General features: G+C 34.4%; 1 protein-coding gene across 1 annotated transcript; it reads right to left on the minus strand.

Moving 5' to 3' along the window:
- Positions 1–590: 590 nt before the first annotated feature.
- Positions 591–17,248, minus strand: LOC111787659 (putative leucine-rich repeat receptor-like serine/threonine-protein kinase At3g14840). Its single transcript, XM_087121051.1, has 43 exons — positions 17,088–17,248; positions 16,797–16,980; positions 15,187–15,258; positions 15,022–15,090; positions 14,873–14,944; positions 14,708–14,779; positions 14,456–14,527; positions 14,277–14,348; positions 14,120–14,191; positions 13,962–14,033; positions 13,809–13,880; positions 13,397–13,468; positions 12,967–13,032; positions 12,465–12,530; positions 12,351–12,386; positions 12,227–12,267; positions 11,703–12,082; positions 11,351–11,546; positions 11,078–11,248; positions 10,218–10,278; positions 7,974–8,177; positions 7,114–7,185; positions 6,959–7,027; positions 6,809–6,880; positions 6,660–6,731; positions 6,469–6,540; positions 6,290–6,361; positions 6,137–6,208; positions 5,979–6,050; positions 5,826–5,897; positions 5,534–5,605; positions 4,636–4,701; positions 4,164–4,229; positions 4,049–4,084; positions 3,928–3,965; positions 3,258–3,634; positions 2,892–3,087; positions 2,615–2,773; positions 2,210–2,328; positions 1,911–2,121; positions 1,556–1,793; positions 1,244–1,394; positions 591–971 (listed from the first exon to the last, which is right to left on the minus strand). Exons 1-43 carry the CDS (start codon positions 17,179–17,181, stop codon positions 591–593), a joined length of 4,971 nt encoding a protein of 1,656 aa, XP_086977177.1. The 5' UTR covers positions 17,182–17,248.
- Positions 17,249–17,795: the final 547 nt, after the last annotated feature.

The following is a 17,795-nucleotide window of genomic DNA, read 5'->3' on the forward strand; positions in this document are numbered from 1 at the left end:
AAGGAACCAATGCCAAAAATTCAGAGAGAATAGCATCAAAACGCTATAGATCGAAGAAAATTGTCTTGTTCACAAGCATTAGCATCATGACGCTATGTTCAATACCTTATAATGTTGATATAATATTCAACGCTCTCTTTCTAATTTCATAAATTTTTCCTTATTTGAAGACAACAGGTACCTACACTGTTTCATAAATATGAAAACTTTACCAACGTTCATAAAAATTAGTTTAACATTCACACAATAGAATTTTGAAACTAGTATGTTGCCCACTGCTAGCAGGACACGTTACATATCGTCGTCAACCTCACGGTTTTAAAACGTGTCTACTAGGGAGAGGTTTTCACATCTTTCCACATCCCTTACAAGGGTGTAGAAATCTCTCTAGTAGACGCATTTTAAAATCGTGAGGCTGACGACAATACATAACGAGTTATAGCGGACAATATCTATTAGCGATAGCCTCGAACTATTACATACTGATGGGTCGTTTGTTTGGTTCCGTACTGCAGATAAGCATGCATCACAGCATTTGAACTCTTAACACAGTTGCATGTAAGCAAATCCATAGGGGACAAAGACCAACTCTAGTTCCTATCCTCTAAGTATTTAGAATCCATGAGCATGGGATAGAGATCACTGCCAGTAGTTGAAGAACCAGTCCACGGTCCATCTATCGACATATTTTGTATCCGACTCTCGTCTGTAGTTTGCCCTTTCTGGTAATAAACGCACGTCGTATTCACTTCTTGTTTCGAGACACTAGGATCTGAAACCACCTCCTTCACAGCAACCTTCCCTTCCAGCATGCTCACCACTGACGACATGGTAGGTCTAACTGCAGCAGTGTTGTTCGTACATCGGAAAGCAATATTGATGATCGTCATTGCCTCTCTCTGGTTGTATTCCGAACCTAACCGTGGATCGACAAGCTCTAACAAACGGTCTCCCTCTTTTAAAGTATTAGCCTGACAATGAAGGATACAACAAAATGTTTTGGAAGCAATCAGCACAATCTAAACTTAGTATACGACATGAACAAGTTTGGCTTTCATGAGTCAAAATTAGCAAATTCAAGACCCATTTGGAATAGAGAATGTAACAGAGCAGCCTAGAACAAACTCAAGCTTCGCATAGTTATAAAGATTGGATCATATTCTTTCCTAGAAACTTCTGGTGTAGAAAAACATTATAGAACACAAAAGATGAGCACAAGGACTAAAAGATGGAGTTAACTCACATGATCAAGAAGGTAAAAGCAATCATCCTTGGTTCGGAAAATTGTGTTACTTCGACCGCTCAGTATCTCCAAGGCTACGATGCCAAAGCTGTAAACATCTGCCTTGTCAGTTAAGTAGCCTCGCATGGCATATTCCGGTGCCATATATCCACTGCAAAATAACGTTGTGACGATGTGAATATCTGGATCGCACGTTAAGGTATAAGAAAATACATCATTTTGATAACAACTAGAAACCTTTTCTCTCATTATTTCTCTATATTGTAAAAGTATGGGAAGAAAATGGAAGAAAATTTCCCCATGGTAACTCACAAGGTACCCGCAATCCGGGTGCTAATGTGCGTATTTTCTTCTTCGTCCAGCTTGGCCAAACCGAAGTCCGAAATCTTGGGGTTGAGATTTTTATCGAGCAGAACATTGGTAGCTTTGATGTCTCGGTGAACAATCTTTAGTCTTGACTCCTCGTGAAGATATGCTAAACCTCTAGCTATACCAACGCAAATTTTGTGCCTGGTTGGCCAATCCAGTTTCAGTTGAAATTCTTCAGGTCCTACAATACACCAAATTTCCGGAGATGCTTAATTTCATTCCATATTATCATCACCGATATATTCCAAAAAAATTATGAAGATTGGTAGCAGTAAAAAATGGTTGGAAATCTCGTCACCGAATAAGGCACGAGCAAGGCTATTATTTTCGAGATACTCGTATATTAGCAAAAGTTGATTTCCTTCGGCACAACATCCGTAAAGCTTCACTAGATGCGGGTGTTGCAATGCAGATATCATGCCTATTTCGTTCACAAATTCGCGATTTCCTTGCTTCGACTTGGAAGAAAGTTGCTTCACTGCGATTACAGTGCCATCTTGAAGAACACCCTGCAATTCCAAACACAGAACTTAACACCAAAAATATAAAATCTATGGAAGAAATGATGAAATAATGATATCCAAACAACAGTAACACCTTGTAGACAGGACCAAAACCACCTTCTCCAATCTTATTGGCAGCATCAAAATTGTTGGTGGCAGCTCTGATTTGTCTTAATGAAAATGAACTTGTTCCTAGATCTAGACCCTTCAACTCTGGAAAATAAGCATAGTTAAGTCAAAATGAATTAGTTCTCCATAAAGATACAGTCGTTTTAATGGTCAACTTTGTCTCGTTCAACACATGTTAAACTGATTTTTCTATCAGCATAAAAATGTAGACGTTTTCAACATCAGAACAATACATGTGATGTCATTGACATCCAAAACTTTGCAATGTAGCTTGCGTTAGAACTCAAAGACGAGTTGAAGAAGTCTGAGAGAATGGCAAAGCTATGTTCAATTAATAACAGTAAGAATCTGATATATGCTTTAAAATTACCTTGTTCAAGTGTGCTTTTCTTTCGTAGGCAGCCTCCACACCACAAGACTCCAAGAACAAAGATGATAACAAAGATCACAGCAGCCACAATTCCAGCCACAATTCCAACCACAGCACCGGCAGATATGTCCTTCCCACCTTCTGATGGTGGCTCAAAGTCTGTTTGGAGAGAAGGAAACAATAATTATATTAAACCTACTATAGAGGTTAAAGACTTGTATAAGTAACAAAAACTCGTCATCAAATAAAGGGTAGGCCGAAAAATGGGTCTACCAACCAGGATCAACCGAAATGGCAGAAATCAAAGGACCATAAACCCCTCTCACAGGGATTGCAGTTGTCCCCTTCCCGGCCCAAAATAGGCGAATCTCTATAGTACCATTAGTCACAGGAACGGTGAAGTTCTTTACAATAGGTTTGCCAATACCACCTGCAGCATCTGCAATATTAAAATCCTTCAACTCCAGCTTTCCCTGCAACATTGGAGATAAATAAATAAATAAATAAATCAAGCTAATGAAGTAATCAGTAAATTCGGTACCAGAAGAAGCTAACCATACAGAAAAATATTATACAAAGATATACTAAAAGGGGCTAAATATCAGATAATTTCTGCATGAGCTGAGCCACAGTATCTATTTACCTGAACATAGACATCAAATAAGCGTCTGCCAAGGCTTCTATAAGATGTGTCATTAGTAAACGCTATCTCAGCGAAATGGAGGCCTACTGTGTAGTTTCCACTACCCATGCAATATGCATAGTAAGTAAGAGAAATCGGTGAAATACGTGCCGTCACGTACAATTCAGGATTTGGCATCGAGAGAGCGGATATATTTAATGCAATAAAGTCGTCTGTTGAGCGAGCGTCGTCCATAAAATTACCAGTGCTACTAAATCCCCAATTTTCTACACCTTGGAAAAACAATGATGATTTGCCAGTGTCTGCGTCTGCAACAAATGTGGTTGTTCCGTTAATTAATTCCTTCCCACCACAGTTGATATGGAGAGAGTACGAAGCTGCAAGAACAAGACCATATTGGTATTGAAAGATAAATCATATAAACAGAGCTGATTAATGTATTTTTGCAGAAATATTATTAAACATATCAATGCCGCTTCTAAATAGCAACATCATCTATTTTTCAAGGTTTGGAAGTCCACCAACAGATCTTGAATGAACTCTTTACGCTTTAGCATTTACTCATTATGTACAGCAACGAAAAACCATCAAATATGATTTCTAGAATTTACCATTTTCCCTATCCCTCCAACAATAAAAACAATGCTAGGAAAACAAGATTTCAACTCACTTCTACAAGTGCTGGGTAGACATGAAACTGTTCCACCGCTAAAACAAAAAGAAGCTTAATGGGTATTAGAATATTAGACAATTCAAGCAACAAGTCAACTCAAAGAAGATCAAGAACTCACGAACTGTTGTCCTGGGAAGAGCTTGCAAACAGGTTTCTGCACGGAACGAAGGAGATCGGATAGGTATTTCTCATTAGTTATAAAAAAAGTTGTATAAGAATAGAAGCATACTTACAAATTTCGTGATTGACAGCCAGTGTTCTCACTATTGCTCAGAGTAAATTTGTTATAAGAGAGATCACTGTGAAAAAGAACAACAATCAGATTTATTATCTTCCAGATAGCAAGAACATAAACTTGCCCTTCCCTTACATCCTAAGAAAAAACAAAAACAACCATAGGAATGTTGATTAGAGCTATAAACAATATTTAAACTCTTAAACTGTCAACTTTTTAAAAAATAAACTAAAAACATTAATTGTGTACAAACGAACTTTCATTTTTATATCACTGGAAAAAGAAATGATTGTGTAAAACAAGCAAGATGCTTTTTCCTTTTCGAGGATTGATGCAATGAGATATTATTTGTTCTCTCTCACTCTCTGAAATTGTTCGTTTATTTTGAAATCTCAGGTCATCTACTTTCAATTTTGGTACCACAATACAAGTAATGTAACCAGAACATAGCAATTGGAAAAGAAACTTACATGCTTTCTCCTTCCTGTAGCATCCATGTGGGCACTGGTCCATTTAGCAGGTTTCCAGTTAAATATCTAAACAATAAAATATCAGATTATCAGTGCAACTAATAAGCTTTTGACAATAGGAATGAGGACATTGTCTGTTTTTTTTTTTTACCAACGAATGAAATTATAAAGATGTTGTGATGAATATGCTACCAGACAATCCAAGTTATGATCAAATTCAAACATTTTACTCAATATCAAAATCTACGCATATTGGGATTATAGTATAAACAAAAAGATCTACAATAACCGGAAAATACTCAGTCTTATTCCCCAAGTTATGCATTTCAGCCATTGATCAAGCTTGACTTATCCCCAAGTTATGTAAAGCAACTGTCTACAGTTAAGGTATAGAATTTCAAGTTTCTGATTGTAACGGCCAAAGCCCACCGCTAGCAGATATTATCCTCTTTAGGCTTTCCCTTTCGGGCTTACCCTCAAGGCTTTAAAACGCGTCTGCTAGGGAGAGGTTTCCACACCCTTATAAAGAGTGTTTCGTTCTCCTCCCCAGACGATGTGGGACACCACAATCCACCCCCCAAAGAGAACGATGTGGGACCCCTACCAAATCCACCCCCCTTCGTGGCTCAGCGTCCTTACTGGCACACCGCCTGGCCTGGTGTCTACCCCCTTCGGGGAACAGCCTCCTCGCTGGCACATTGCCCGATGTCTGGCTCTGATACCATTTGTAAACGGCCCAAGCCCAAGCCCACCACTAGCAGATATTGTCCTATTTGGGCTTTCCCTTTCGGGCTTCCCCTCAAGGCTTTAAAACGCGTCTGCTAGGAAAAGGTTTCCAAAGGGTGTTTCGTTCTCCTCCCCAACCAATGTGGGATATCACACTGATTACGTCACTTACATCCTATCCACTTTTTTAAAAGCTTCAAAGCTGGCAGGTATTGGTCCAGTAATTTTGTTGAAGCTGAAGTCTCTGCAGAAGAAATTTAGCATTGTCAAAGAACAGGGAAGAATAACTAAACATTAAACTTTCAATATTTCAACAACTGATCCAAGGAAGTTACTTTTACTATTTCAACATAAACTAAGGCATATTATTGGTTTTCTTTTATGATGAAAACAAAGGACAGATGTGGACATTTGTCTCCATCGTGCAAAAAGTTAGACAGAGTAGAGAGTGAAATTGTACTTACAAGGTTTTCAACGCTGTCAACACATCAAGATTGTTTGGTAGTACCCCAGTTATATTGCAACTCCTCAATATCCTATAGACAACCATAATGTAAATAAATAGCTGCGATTATGTACACGGATGTCTTCAAGTTTTCACAGAGGGATTAACTTACAGGGTTGTCAATTTTGTCAAAGTATTAAGGGGTGGAAAGGGTGATGAACCTCCATTCAAATCACTGATTCTCCTGCATTTTGCAACTCAAATATGAATAAATCGAAATGTGCAGTACTCATAACTTATAAAACCATGAGGAACAGGAATTAAACTAACACATCAGTTAATTTTGTCAAAAGTCCAATTTCGGAAGGAATTGGCCCACTCAACCCGCTTGCCTGAATTACTCTGTCACAAGTAAATTAGTTGAGTAAGTTAAGAGATTACCAAGTAAAACTGAGAGTTGCTAGAGTCGAGAAAAACTCTCACATTTTTGTAAGATTCGTCCAGTTCTGTATAAAATTAGGAATTGGCCCTGTGAAGTGATTATCACTAACACGACTGCAGCGTAACAACGAGAAAATTTGTTTTATTCATTCATTCATTCATTCGGTTCCTCAAAATTAAACAAACGAAATGAAGGGTTCAAGAAAATTTCAAAAGCTTACAAGTCCGTCAATGAGGCTATCCTTGCCAGTGAAGATGGGAGCTCCCCAGAAAAGTTGTTTGAGGTAAGAAGTCTATATCACAACAATCAAAAGTAAAGATAGATCATCGGAAAGCTATCCTAAATGTCTAAATCATTATAAGTAAAGAGAATTGAAAGACAATAACAAAACTCAAATATGAGGGGTCTTACAATCTTGATAAACTGCGCAAATTTCCAAGTTCTGGGGGTAAACTTCCAGAGAAATGATTCATTTCCAGGACCCTAAGCGAGCAAAAACTAGTAACATTAGTCTTCTACCTACTAATTAAAAACCCAAAATGGACATAAACAGAAGTTACAAGTCTACAAGAGTGCTGATGTTTCCAATCGCTGCTGGGATTGAACCCGTCAATCGATTTCCAAGAAGGGAACTGCAAAATGATCCATAAACATTAGCTTACATAAACCACACTCTGAAAACAACAAAGAAAGTGAGGGATAGAAAATACATTTTGAGAATATTGGTGGAACCCCATTCTTCAGGAATTGAGCCGTTGAGATAATTGCGGGTGAGATCACTGAATTAACAGAGAGAGAAGGAAGGAGGGATTGATTTACAATGGGCAATTCATCGATGAATTAAGCAACAAAAAAGAGTACTTACAGTTCCTGCAGGAAAGGCAGCCGCACTATTTGCGGTGGCAGAGTACCAGGAAGGCTCTGCCCCTTGAGAAGACTGTACCGCCGCCAATGGAAAATAAATAATTAGATAAATACAGTCTTAAAATTTCATTAAATCATTTACAATTTTAATAATTTACTAAATATTTAAATATTTTTATTTATTTCATTTATAGTTTATAATATAAAAAAATATAATTTCGAAATCTTTATATTTTGTCTTAAAAAAATACTCTTGAATTCAAATTTAAAAAAAAAATTAAAAATACATTTATCATTAATTTTATAATCTTTGTTTCAAAATTACCCTTAAATTTTTTAATTTAAAAAATTTAAAAATATATCTAAAAACTTTACCTTAAAACTCTTTGAAAATTAAAAAAAATATATATATCATTAATACCATTTTTAAGAAATACTCGTAAAGTTTAAAATTTTCATTAATACCTTTCAAATATCTTTGTATTTTTATTTTGTCATTAATATATAGATGAAAACTGTCTATCTTTAAAGGTTTATACTTCTTTTTGATATATGGTATTACCTGTAAATATATTTACTTTTTTAATATGTAAAGTTTTTAAAAAAGTTTAATGGTATTAATAATAAAATTTTTGAAAATTCGAACCCTTAACATTTTAAAAAATTAAAAGGTATTTTTAAAACAAAATATTTATGATTGTACGAGTATTTTTGAATTTTTAAAATTTTTTTTATTGAAATTCCAGTGGTATTATTAACATTTTTTAAAAATTGTAAGTAATTTTTTTTAGATAAATTGTAAAATTAAATTGGATTATTGTTTCATATTCGAAAATATTTGAAGGCGAAGAGGGAACGTACATGTTGGTGACGTGGCAGACAGTATTGTTCTGGAAGGTGCAGTCGCAGATGACGGTATTATTAAAATCAGTGTCGAACGGCGTCGGATTCGATATCCAACCGCTGCTAACTCCGCCGCATGGATCGACGTCGAAATGCCAGTCCGTCTTCCCCAACCTCTTTCCGATCTCCTTCAACGCCTCCACTGAAATCAATCCAAAAATGCTACATCAAAATCAAACCAAACGGAGTTCTTCACTCCCTGATCCGACGTCGTATCGTACCTGAAGCGTGGCTAATGAAGCAGAGAGAGACGAGTAAATGAAGGGTGCGAGATGGACCCAAAAACATAACTCCCATTTGTAAGAGAAAAATAAAATGAAAATTATATAATATATATATATATATATATATATATATATATATATATATATATTAAAAAAAATATAATTCAACTAATTTTAATAAAAAATAAAAGATTTAAGAAAATGAAAAGAAAAGGAAAATATCTTTTCATATAGTAAATTTTTAAATAATCTTATTTATCATTTATGGGAGCAAAAAAGTCTCTAATTATTAACTAACCCTGGCCGTGGAAATAAAATGGAAATAAAATGGAAATAAAACAATGACTTTTTTAATTATTTATAAAATTTTATGGATAATATTTTAGTCAATTATTAGTATTAATAGCATATTTAATGAGAAAAAAATTAATTTCAAACTATATTAATATATTATTTGAACCGTAAAATTAGTTCTTATGTTACCCTCCTTTACTGTTCGCAGTCCAATCCAGGAGGTGGTTGTGAGTCTATTTCACACCATTATTGTTTTGAGGCGAAGTATGACTTGAATGCAAATCAAGTCGTGTTTTAAGAAAATTATATACGCGTTGATAATTTTTTTTTTTTTTTTTTTTTTTTTTTTTTTTTTTTTTTTTGGTTTAACGACGCATGAGAATTAAAAAAAGAGGTTGACTTAGAGTACAGATTTGAGTTTCAAATATGTTTTGTTGTGAGATCTCACGTCGATTGGAATGAGGAATGAAATATTTTTTATAATGGTGTAGAAACTTCTCCTTAGTAAACACGTTTTAAAAACTATGACACTGACGGTGATACGTAACAAGTCAAAACAGATAATGTCTACTCGTGGTGGACTTGAGCAGTTACAATTAATATACATATTGCACCGAATGCAGATAATAACTATTATTACATTTTTTTTAGAATGTAACATCTTAACTAATTGAATTATATTCTATTATGATTTTGGATTGGTTCAAAATTAATAGGTATATATAGAAATTAATGATTTTTTTTTTTTTTTTGTTAATTATAAATTTAGACTCTAATTTTTTTTTTTTTTAATTTAGGAAGTTACTAGAAATTAAAATTTTGAAGTTAATTAAAACCTAAATTTTAAATTTAAATTTAATAAACTATTTTCTTTTTTAAAAAAATTAATTTGTTAATGAGTTATCAAAAGAGTATGAAAAAAAATCAACACATATCTCAAAATTTAAATATTAAATTTTTTTCGATTGTTAATGGAGTTGAAATAAGTTTGTTTTGGTTTCTATTGAAATAATCATCCGATAGAAAGAAAATGAGATCACAACCTTTCTTTACTACTTTATCGGGTCAAGATCATGATTATTGAAGCCAATTCAGTTATTAGCTCACCGAGTGAGTGGATCAAAGCGTTTGAAGCAAAGAATTGATATGAGGGAAGCCCACCAAAGCGAGACTTCGGGCAAGACTATACGAGGGAACAATAAATGTTAAAAAGAATTTTGTAATTTAATTCTTTTTATTTATTTATTTATTTTTTTTTTTTTGTAGGTTCTAAAACATTTTTACGTAATCTTATTTTTACTCTCGTATATTAGGGAAATACTACATTATTTTTACTTATAGACATTTATTACTAATATATAATTTAACTTTCACGTACATTTTTTAAAACTTTGTCAATCTAATGTGAAGATAGCAAAGAACTCTTTATTATTATATCTCTACAAGACTTTTTTGTTGTTTTCCTCTTGTTGGCTTCTTTTGGAGAATGTTTGATTTTTCCTTTGTTCTATGTTGTGAGATTTTCGAGACAAAATGTGGTTTTGCAATCGAAAATCTCGCACTATAACCCACGGGAGATTCAAGATCTTGCTCAATCTCTCAAGAAACTTCCATGAGTATTTGTCAATACAAAAATTCATAGTTTTTCTAATGACACAGAGTTTGGCAAATCAATAAAACGCACTAGAAAAGAGGTTCTTCCAATTCACTAGACCAGTCCATCGATAGAACCTTGTCGTAAAAACCTTTTCCAACGCACAAAACACAACACATTAGTAGAGTGCCAAGAAGGTAAGTCAGATAAGACAGTCACTACAGATGCCAACAAGGTGTATCTAATGAAGGCAGCCTCTACCAATAAATAAATGTAAACAAAAATAAATTTTATTGAATCAAATGTGTTCTAACAACTTTTTCCTAGAATGTAGTTTTAAAATAAAATTAAAACTACAACATAAATATTCACTAAAATAAAGTTCCATTCTGGCCGCTTCATATCATCATAAACTTTCAAAATAGGTACCTAACAAAAACAAAATCAATATCAAGTTCATGTGACGATGGATACTAAACTCAAACAAAGATACAGTCATTTTGACGGTCAATGTTTTAAAACTTTGCACGTGTAGCCAACATTAGAACTCAAAAATAATAAGTTGATGATAGAATGACATGTTAAAATATATCACTAGCCTGATAAGTTCAAGCCCAATAATTGTAAGTCCATTGTATAATTATTTTAAGAAAATGATTTAGATATTTTAAGAATAGATTGACTAGTCTCTACCGTAAATACCCCTCCATCCTAACTAGGTTTTCATAAGATATCTCAAGAAATCTCAAACAGTCTTAATTAGAAGAAAGAAGAAAGTGTAATAGTATTCTACAGAAAGTATTATAATATCTATTTGAAAGTGTAGTAGTATTCTACAGAAAGTATTATAATATCTATTCGATTAGTCTTAATAAGGAGGGCGAGTGTTTCCAACAAAAACAAAAAGGTGGTATGCTCCAGTAAGAAACTGATACATGCTTTAAGATTACCTTGTTCACGTGGGGTTTTCTTTCTTAGGCAGCCTTTCCATCTCAAGATTCCAAGAACCAAGATGAAAACTACGATCATACCAGCAACAATTCCAACCACTGCACCGGCGGATATGCCATTCCCTCCACCTTTTGATCGTGGCGACAACTCTTCTGATGGTGGCTCGAAGTCTGCTTGGAGAGAAGAGAAACAGTAATTACAGAGAACCTAGCTATGGCTAATGAGGTTACAGACATCTACCTGTAACAGGTAGAAATTATGGGTCTACCTACCAGGATCAACAGAAATGGCTGAAATTAGAGGACCATAAACTCCTCTCTGAGGGACTGCAGTTGTCCCCTTCCCAGCCCAATATAGCCGGATTTCTATAGTACCATTAGTCACAGAAACAGGGAATTTCGCTATAAAAGCTTTGCCAACACCGCCTGCTGCATCTGCAATATTAAAATCCTTCAACTCTAGCTTTCCCTGCAGGATAAATCAAGGAACTTTCAAGATAACAAAGTAATCGGTTAAGTTCGGTGCTAATAGAAGCTAATAATGTAGAAAATATATAAAAAGGTATCTTGAAATGGGGCAATCAGATAGTTTCGTAACGAGCAGAAGCACGATATCGATATATACCTGAATGTAGACATCAAATAAGCGTCTGCCCAGGCTTCTAAACGTTTTGTCATTAGTAAACACTATCTCAGCAAAATGGAGGCTTACTGTGTAGTTTCCACTACCCAAGCAATGTGCATAGTAAGTAAGAGAAATTGGTGAAATACGTGCCCTCACGTACAATTCAGGATTTGGCATTGTGAGAGCAGATGAATTTAATGCAATAAAATCGTCTGTTGTGCGATCGTCGTCCATAAAATTACCAGTGATACTAAATCCCCAATTTTCTGCACCAGAGAAAAACAGTGATGATTTTCCAGTGTTTGTGTCTGCATCAAATTTGGTTGTTCCGTTGATTGATTCTTCCTTCCCACCACAGTTGATATGGACAGAGTACGAAGCTGCAAGAACAAGACCATATTGGTTTCTATTGAAAGATAAATCAAATAAACAGAGCTGATTAATGTATTTTTGCAGAATTATTATTAAACATATCAATGCCACTTCTAAATAAACAATGCTAGTAAAACAAGATTGCAACTCACTTCTTTCACAAGTGCTCGGTATACATGAAACTGTTCCACCGCTAAAACAAGAAGAAGCTCAATGGTTATTAGAATATTAGACAATTCAAGCAACAAGTCAACTCAAAGAAGATCAAGAACTCACGAACTGTTGTCCTGGGAAGAGCTCGCAAACAGGTTTCTGCACGGAACGAAGGAGATTGGATAGGTATTTCTCATTAGTTATAAAAAAGTTGTATAAGAACAGAAGCATACTTACAAATTTCGTGATTGACAACCAGTGTTCTCACTATTGATTGGAGTAAATTTGTTATAAGAGAGATCACTGTGAAAAAGAACAACAATCAGATTTATTATCTTCCAGATAGCAAGAACAAAAACTTGCCCTTCCCTTACATCCTAAGAATAAACAAAAACAACCACAGGAATGTTAATTAGAGCTAAAACTATATTTAAACTCGAAAACTGTCAACTTTTTCATAAATAAAACGTTCGAATATCTTTTTTTTAAAAAAAAAAATAAACTAAAAACATTAATTGTGTACAAACAAACTTTCATTTTTAAATCACTGGAAAAAGAAATGATTGTGTAAAACAAGCAAGATGCTTTTTCCTTTTCAAGGTTTGATGAAATGAGATATTATTTATTCTCTCTCACTCTCTGAAATTGTTCCTTTATTTTGAAATCTCAGGTCATCTAATTTCAATTTGGGTACCTCTAGACAAGTAACTAGAACATAGCATTTGGAAAAGAAACTTACATGCTCTCTCCTTGCTGTAGCATCCAAACAGGCACCGATCCATTTAGCATGTTTCCAGTTAAATATCTAAATTAGAAAATATCAGATTATCAGTGCAACTAATAAGCCTTTGACAATAGGAATGATGACAATGTATGTTTTTTTTGTTTTTTTTTATCAACGAACGATATTATAAAGATGTTGTGATGAAAATAAGCTACCAGACAATCACAGTTATGATCGAATTCAAACGTTTTACCAATATCAAAATCTATGCATATTGAGATTATAGTATAAACAAAACGATCAACAATAACCGGAGAATACTCGATCTTATTCCCCAAGTTATGAATTTCAGCCATTGATCAAGCTTGACTTATCCCCCAAGTTATGTAAAGCAACTGTCTACAGTTAAGATATAGATTTTCAAGTTTTTGATTACGTTACTTACATGCTATCCACTTTTTTTAAAGCTTCAAAGCTGTCAGGTATTGGTCCTGTAATTTTGTTGAAGCTGAAGTCTCTGCAGAAGAAATTTAGCAAAATAATAACAAAAATGTATTGCCAAAGAACAGTGAAGAATAACTAAACATTAAATTTCAATATTTCAATAACTGACCCAAGGAAGTTACTTTTACTATATCAACATAAACTAAGGCATAATATTGGTTTTTTATACGATGAAAGCAAAGAACAGAAGCGGACATTCTTTTGATAAGTCATTTGTGCAGTGAAAGTAGTGCAAAAATTTAGGGTAATTAAATATTCCATCACAAGAAAGTAACCATCTTCTGAAAATTCATGAGATTGTGCTTAATCATGATATAACATATAGGAAGAATAGAGAGTGAAATTTTACTGACAAGGTTTTCAACAGTGTCAACCCATCAAGATTGTCCGGTAGCACCCCAGTTATATTGCAACTCCTCAATATCCTATAGATATCCCAAAACTAAATTAATAGCTGGGATTATGTACAAGGATGTCTTCATGTTTTCACAGAGGGATTAACTTACAGGGTTTTCAATTTTGTCAATGTATTGAGGGGTGGAAAGGGTGATGAATCTCCAATCAAATCACTGATTCTCCTGCATTTTGCAACTCAAATATGAATAAATAGAAACGTGCAGTACTCATAACTTATAAAACCATGAGGAACAGGAATTAAACTAACACATCAGTTAATTTTGTCAAAAGTCCAATTTCAGAAGGAATTGGCCCATCCAACCCGCTTGCCTGAATAGCTCTGTCACAAGTAAATTAATCGAGGGAGTTAATAGATTAGAATCCAAGTAAAACTACAAGTTGCTAGAGTCGAGAAAAACTCTCACATTTTTGTAAGAGCCGTCCAATTCTGTACAAACTTAGGTATTTGCCCTGTGAAGTGGTTATCACTAATTCGACTGCAGCGTAACCATGAGAAGATTTGTTTCATTCATTCATTCATTCATTCAGTTTCTCAAAATTAAACTAACGAAATGAAGGGTTCAAGAAAATTTCAAAAGCTTACAAGTCCGTCAATGAGGCTATCCTTGCCAGTGAGGATGGGAGCTCCCCAGAAAAGTTGTTTGAGGTAAGAAGTCTACATCACAACAAAGGATAGACGATCAGAAAGCTCTCCTAAATGTCTAAATCATTATAACTAAAGAGAATTTAAACCAATTACTTAAGCTCTCCTAAATGTCTAAATCATTATAACTAAAGAGAATTTAAACCAATTACTTGGAAGAAAATGAGAACGCTCAAAGATGAGGGGTCTTACAATCTTGATAAGCTGGTCAAATTTCCAAGTTCTGTGGGTAAACTTCCAGAGAATTGATTCATTTCCAGGACCCTAATCGAGAAAAAACCAGTAACATTAGTCTTCTACCCACTAATTAAAAACCCAAAATGGACATAAACAATCCAATGGGAAATCAGAACTTACAACTCTGCAAGAGAGCTGATGTTTCCAATCGCTTCTGGGATTGGACCCGTCAACCGATTTGCAAGAAGCGAACTGCAAAATGACCCATAAACATTAGCTACATAAATCACATTGTGAAGACAACATAGAAACTTAGGGATAGAAAATACATTTTGAGGAGATTGGTGGAACCCCATTCTGGAGGGATTGAGCCGCTGAGATAGTTGCGGGTAAGATCACTGAATTAACAGAGAGAGAAGAAAGGCGAGATGGATTATGATGGGCAATTCATCAATGAAGCAGGTAAATGAATTAAGCAACAAAAAAGTACTTACAGTTCCTGCAGGAAAGGCAACCTCACTATTTGCGGTGGCAGAGTACCTGGAAGACTCTGCGCCTTTAGACTACTGCAATGCCACCAACGGAAGACAAACCAATAATATTGAGTTTTAGGGATATTGCAAATTTCCCTTTTTTTCTTTTTTTTTAAATATGTTTAAAATATTTTTTCAAAAATTATAATGTCTTGAATTTCAACATTACAATAATGAATTTTTCTTTTAATTATTAATGTAATTTAATAATAATATTTTGTTTTTGTTTTCTTCTAACTATCTATATTTTATTTCGATCTCCACGCATATCAATGTTTTACTAATATTTTTAAATATGATTATTAAAAGCGATGAATTATGAGTTAATTAAGCCATAATTAGAATCTTGTTTGATAATCAAACAATTTTCAATCATTTCCATAATTTTTCTAACGTTTTCACGGACATCAAGTTTTTAATATTATTTAATATAAATGATAACAATAATAAAATTAAATTAATAATAGATCGTAGAGAAAGAAAATCTGAAATAAACTACATATTGTCGGCTACCCAACGACGACTAGATGAAACGACAAAACCGCGCATTAAGCGCTGATTTGATCTGATTTCTTCTAAAAATGACTGGGATTGAAGTTTTAAGATTGGCTCGATCGTAATCCTTAGGATATTGGCTGTATTTGTTCTATTTTTTCGCCGTTCAACTTTGAACCGTCGTCGGAGATGGTTGTTCTTGCAATTTGTGGGTATTAGAGGAAATTTTGCGGTGGTTTTTATGGGTTTCGCCTCACGGGAGTATGAACAAGCAATTGGTGAATGAAATTTGAGGTTTATCGCCGTTGGTTGCCGGAATCTGGAGGCGAGTTTGTGGGTATGGTTACTAGGGTTTTTCCTCCTCCATCTCACGATGAAAGATATGGTTGCAACGCCGCCGTGGGTGGTGGTGGAGAAGCGAACCACACCGCCGGTTCACTTAAAAGGAAGGAAAAGGGGTTGGGGAAGACGGTTTGACTGAACCGGTTTGGCCCATTTTGGTTGGAATGTTTTGGATAGAAAATGTTAGCCCGTCCCAACTATCCTCTAGCAGTGAATTTGTCTAAATAAAAGCAACGATCCCTACACGTACCGGTAATCAATAAACACGAGATTGTTCCTCTATCATAAGGGATTGTCAAAAAGTTACCAACAAATTTTTAATACTAAACCGTCCAAACTACCAAAGCCTATATATGTACCAGAGTTGATAGCTACAAAGTCACGTCTAATACAGTGTCACTTCCTTTATATACATGACTTTGTTAGGGTAGTGTCCTACCTGTCATGCGCACACATATAAGGTCACTTGTTGTACGTACTAAATTCTACTAGAATATGTCCAAAATAACCGTAAAATCACTCCTTATACGTATATGATACGATTCCCTTAAGATCGTGTCCTAAACAATAGATTTAAGATTTAGAGATAGAAACGATTACGAAGTGGTCCATACCTGTGCACTATTTCATCCATTATATCTATATGCATACAATGATTGTATAAAATTTAAATTTAAAATGTTGCTTTCAGTGATTTTAAAGCGAGGAAGAGAATCGAGAAGGAAAGAGCGTACATGTTGGTGACGTGACAGACGGTATTGTTCAGGAACGTGCAGTTGCAGGTGACATTATTAGTAAAATTAGGGTCGAACTGCGGAGAATTCGAAATCCAACCGCTGCTAACACCGCCGCATGGATCGGCGTCGAAATTCCAGTCCGTCTTCCCCAATGTCTTTCCGATCTCCTTCAACGCCTCAACTAAAACCAAACCAAAAATCGAACATCAAAATCAAACCAAACCAAACCGAAACAGAGTTCGATAACAGTTAAAAATGTCCAGATCCGCGTCCAATACGGCGTCGTACCTTCGTCGGGCGGCAGCCGAGCAGCGGCGGAAGCGAGGGGAATGAAGCAGAGAGAGAGGAGTAAAAGGCGGGAGAGAAAGGGAGCCAAAAACATGGCTGGGAACTGGGAGAAAGAAGAGAGGGTTATGGAGTTGCAGTGAGTGGGAGAAGCGAGAAAGGTATTTGATGAAATTAAAATGTTTTTATTTATTTTTTAATCTTTTAATTAAAAAAGAAATTTGCGGAGTCAATGCAAATGGATACTCCAAGTCAATTGAATGAATTATTAATTTGGGTTTCATAATTGGAAAATAAAAAAAGAAAAAAAGAAATATTGAAAAATTGAGAATAAACTTGGTCACATAGCCAGATATGATCCACTGAATACAAACCGTGTCGTATTTCGGAAAAATATGAACACATTAGGTGTCAAATTTATTGTTTTTTTTAAGATTTTATTTTATTTTATTCTTCCAGATATAAAAAAATATTTATTTAAATTTTTATTTTTAATCAAATTAAAATGTTAGTTTAAAAACATTTATTTATTTATTTATTTTCGGTATTTAAGATTTACAACTTAATTTTAATATATATTATAAAAAATTACCATAAAGGATAATAGTTAAAAAATAATTATGAAATAAAATAAATAAATAAATATATATATATATGTATATATATATATATAGGTGGATTTGATTCAACTCAATTTAATTTTAGGGTAAC

Source organism: Cucurbita pepo, chromosome 2, assembly GCF_057944985.1.
Source record: "Cucurbita pepo subsp. pepo isolate OVF chromosome 2, ASM5794498v1, whole genome shotgun sequence".
NCBI classification, from domain to species: Eukaryota; Viridiplantae; Streptophyta; class Magnoliopsida; order Cucurbitales; family Cucurbitaceae; genus Cucurbita; species Cucurbita pepo.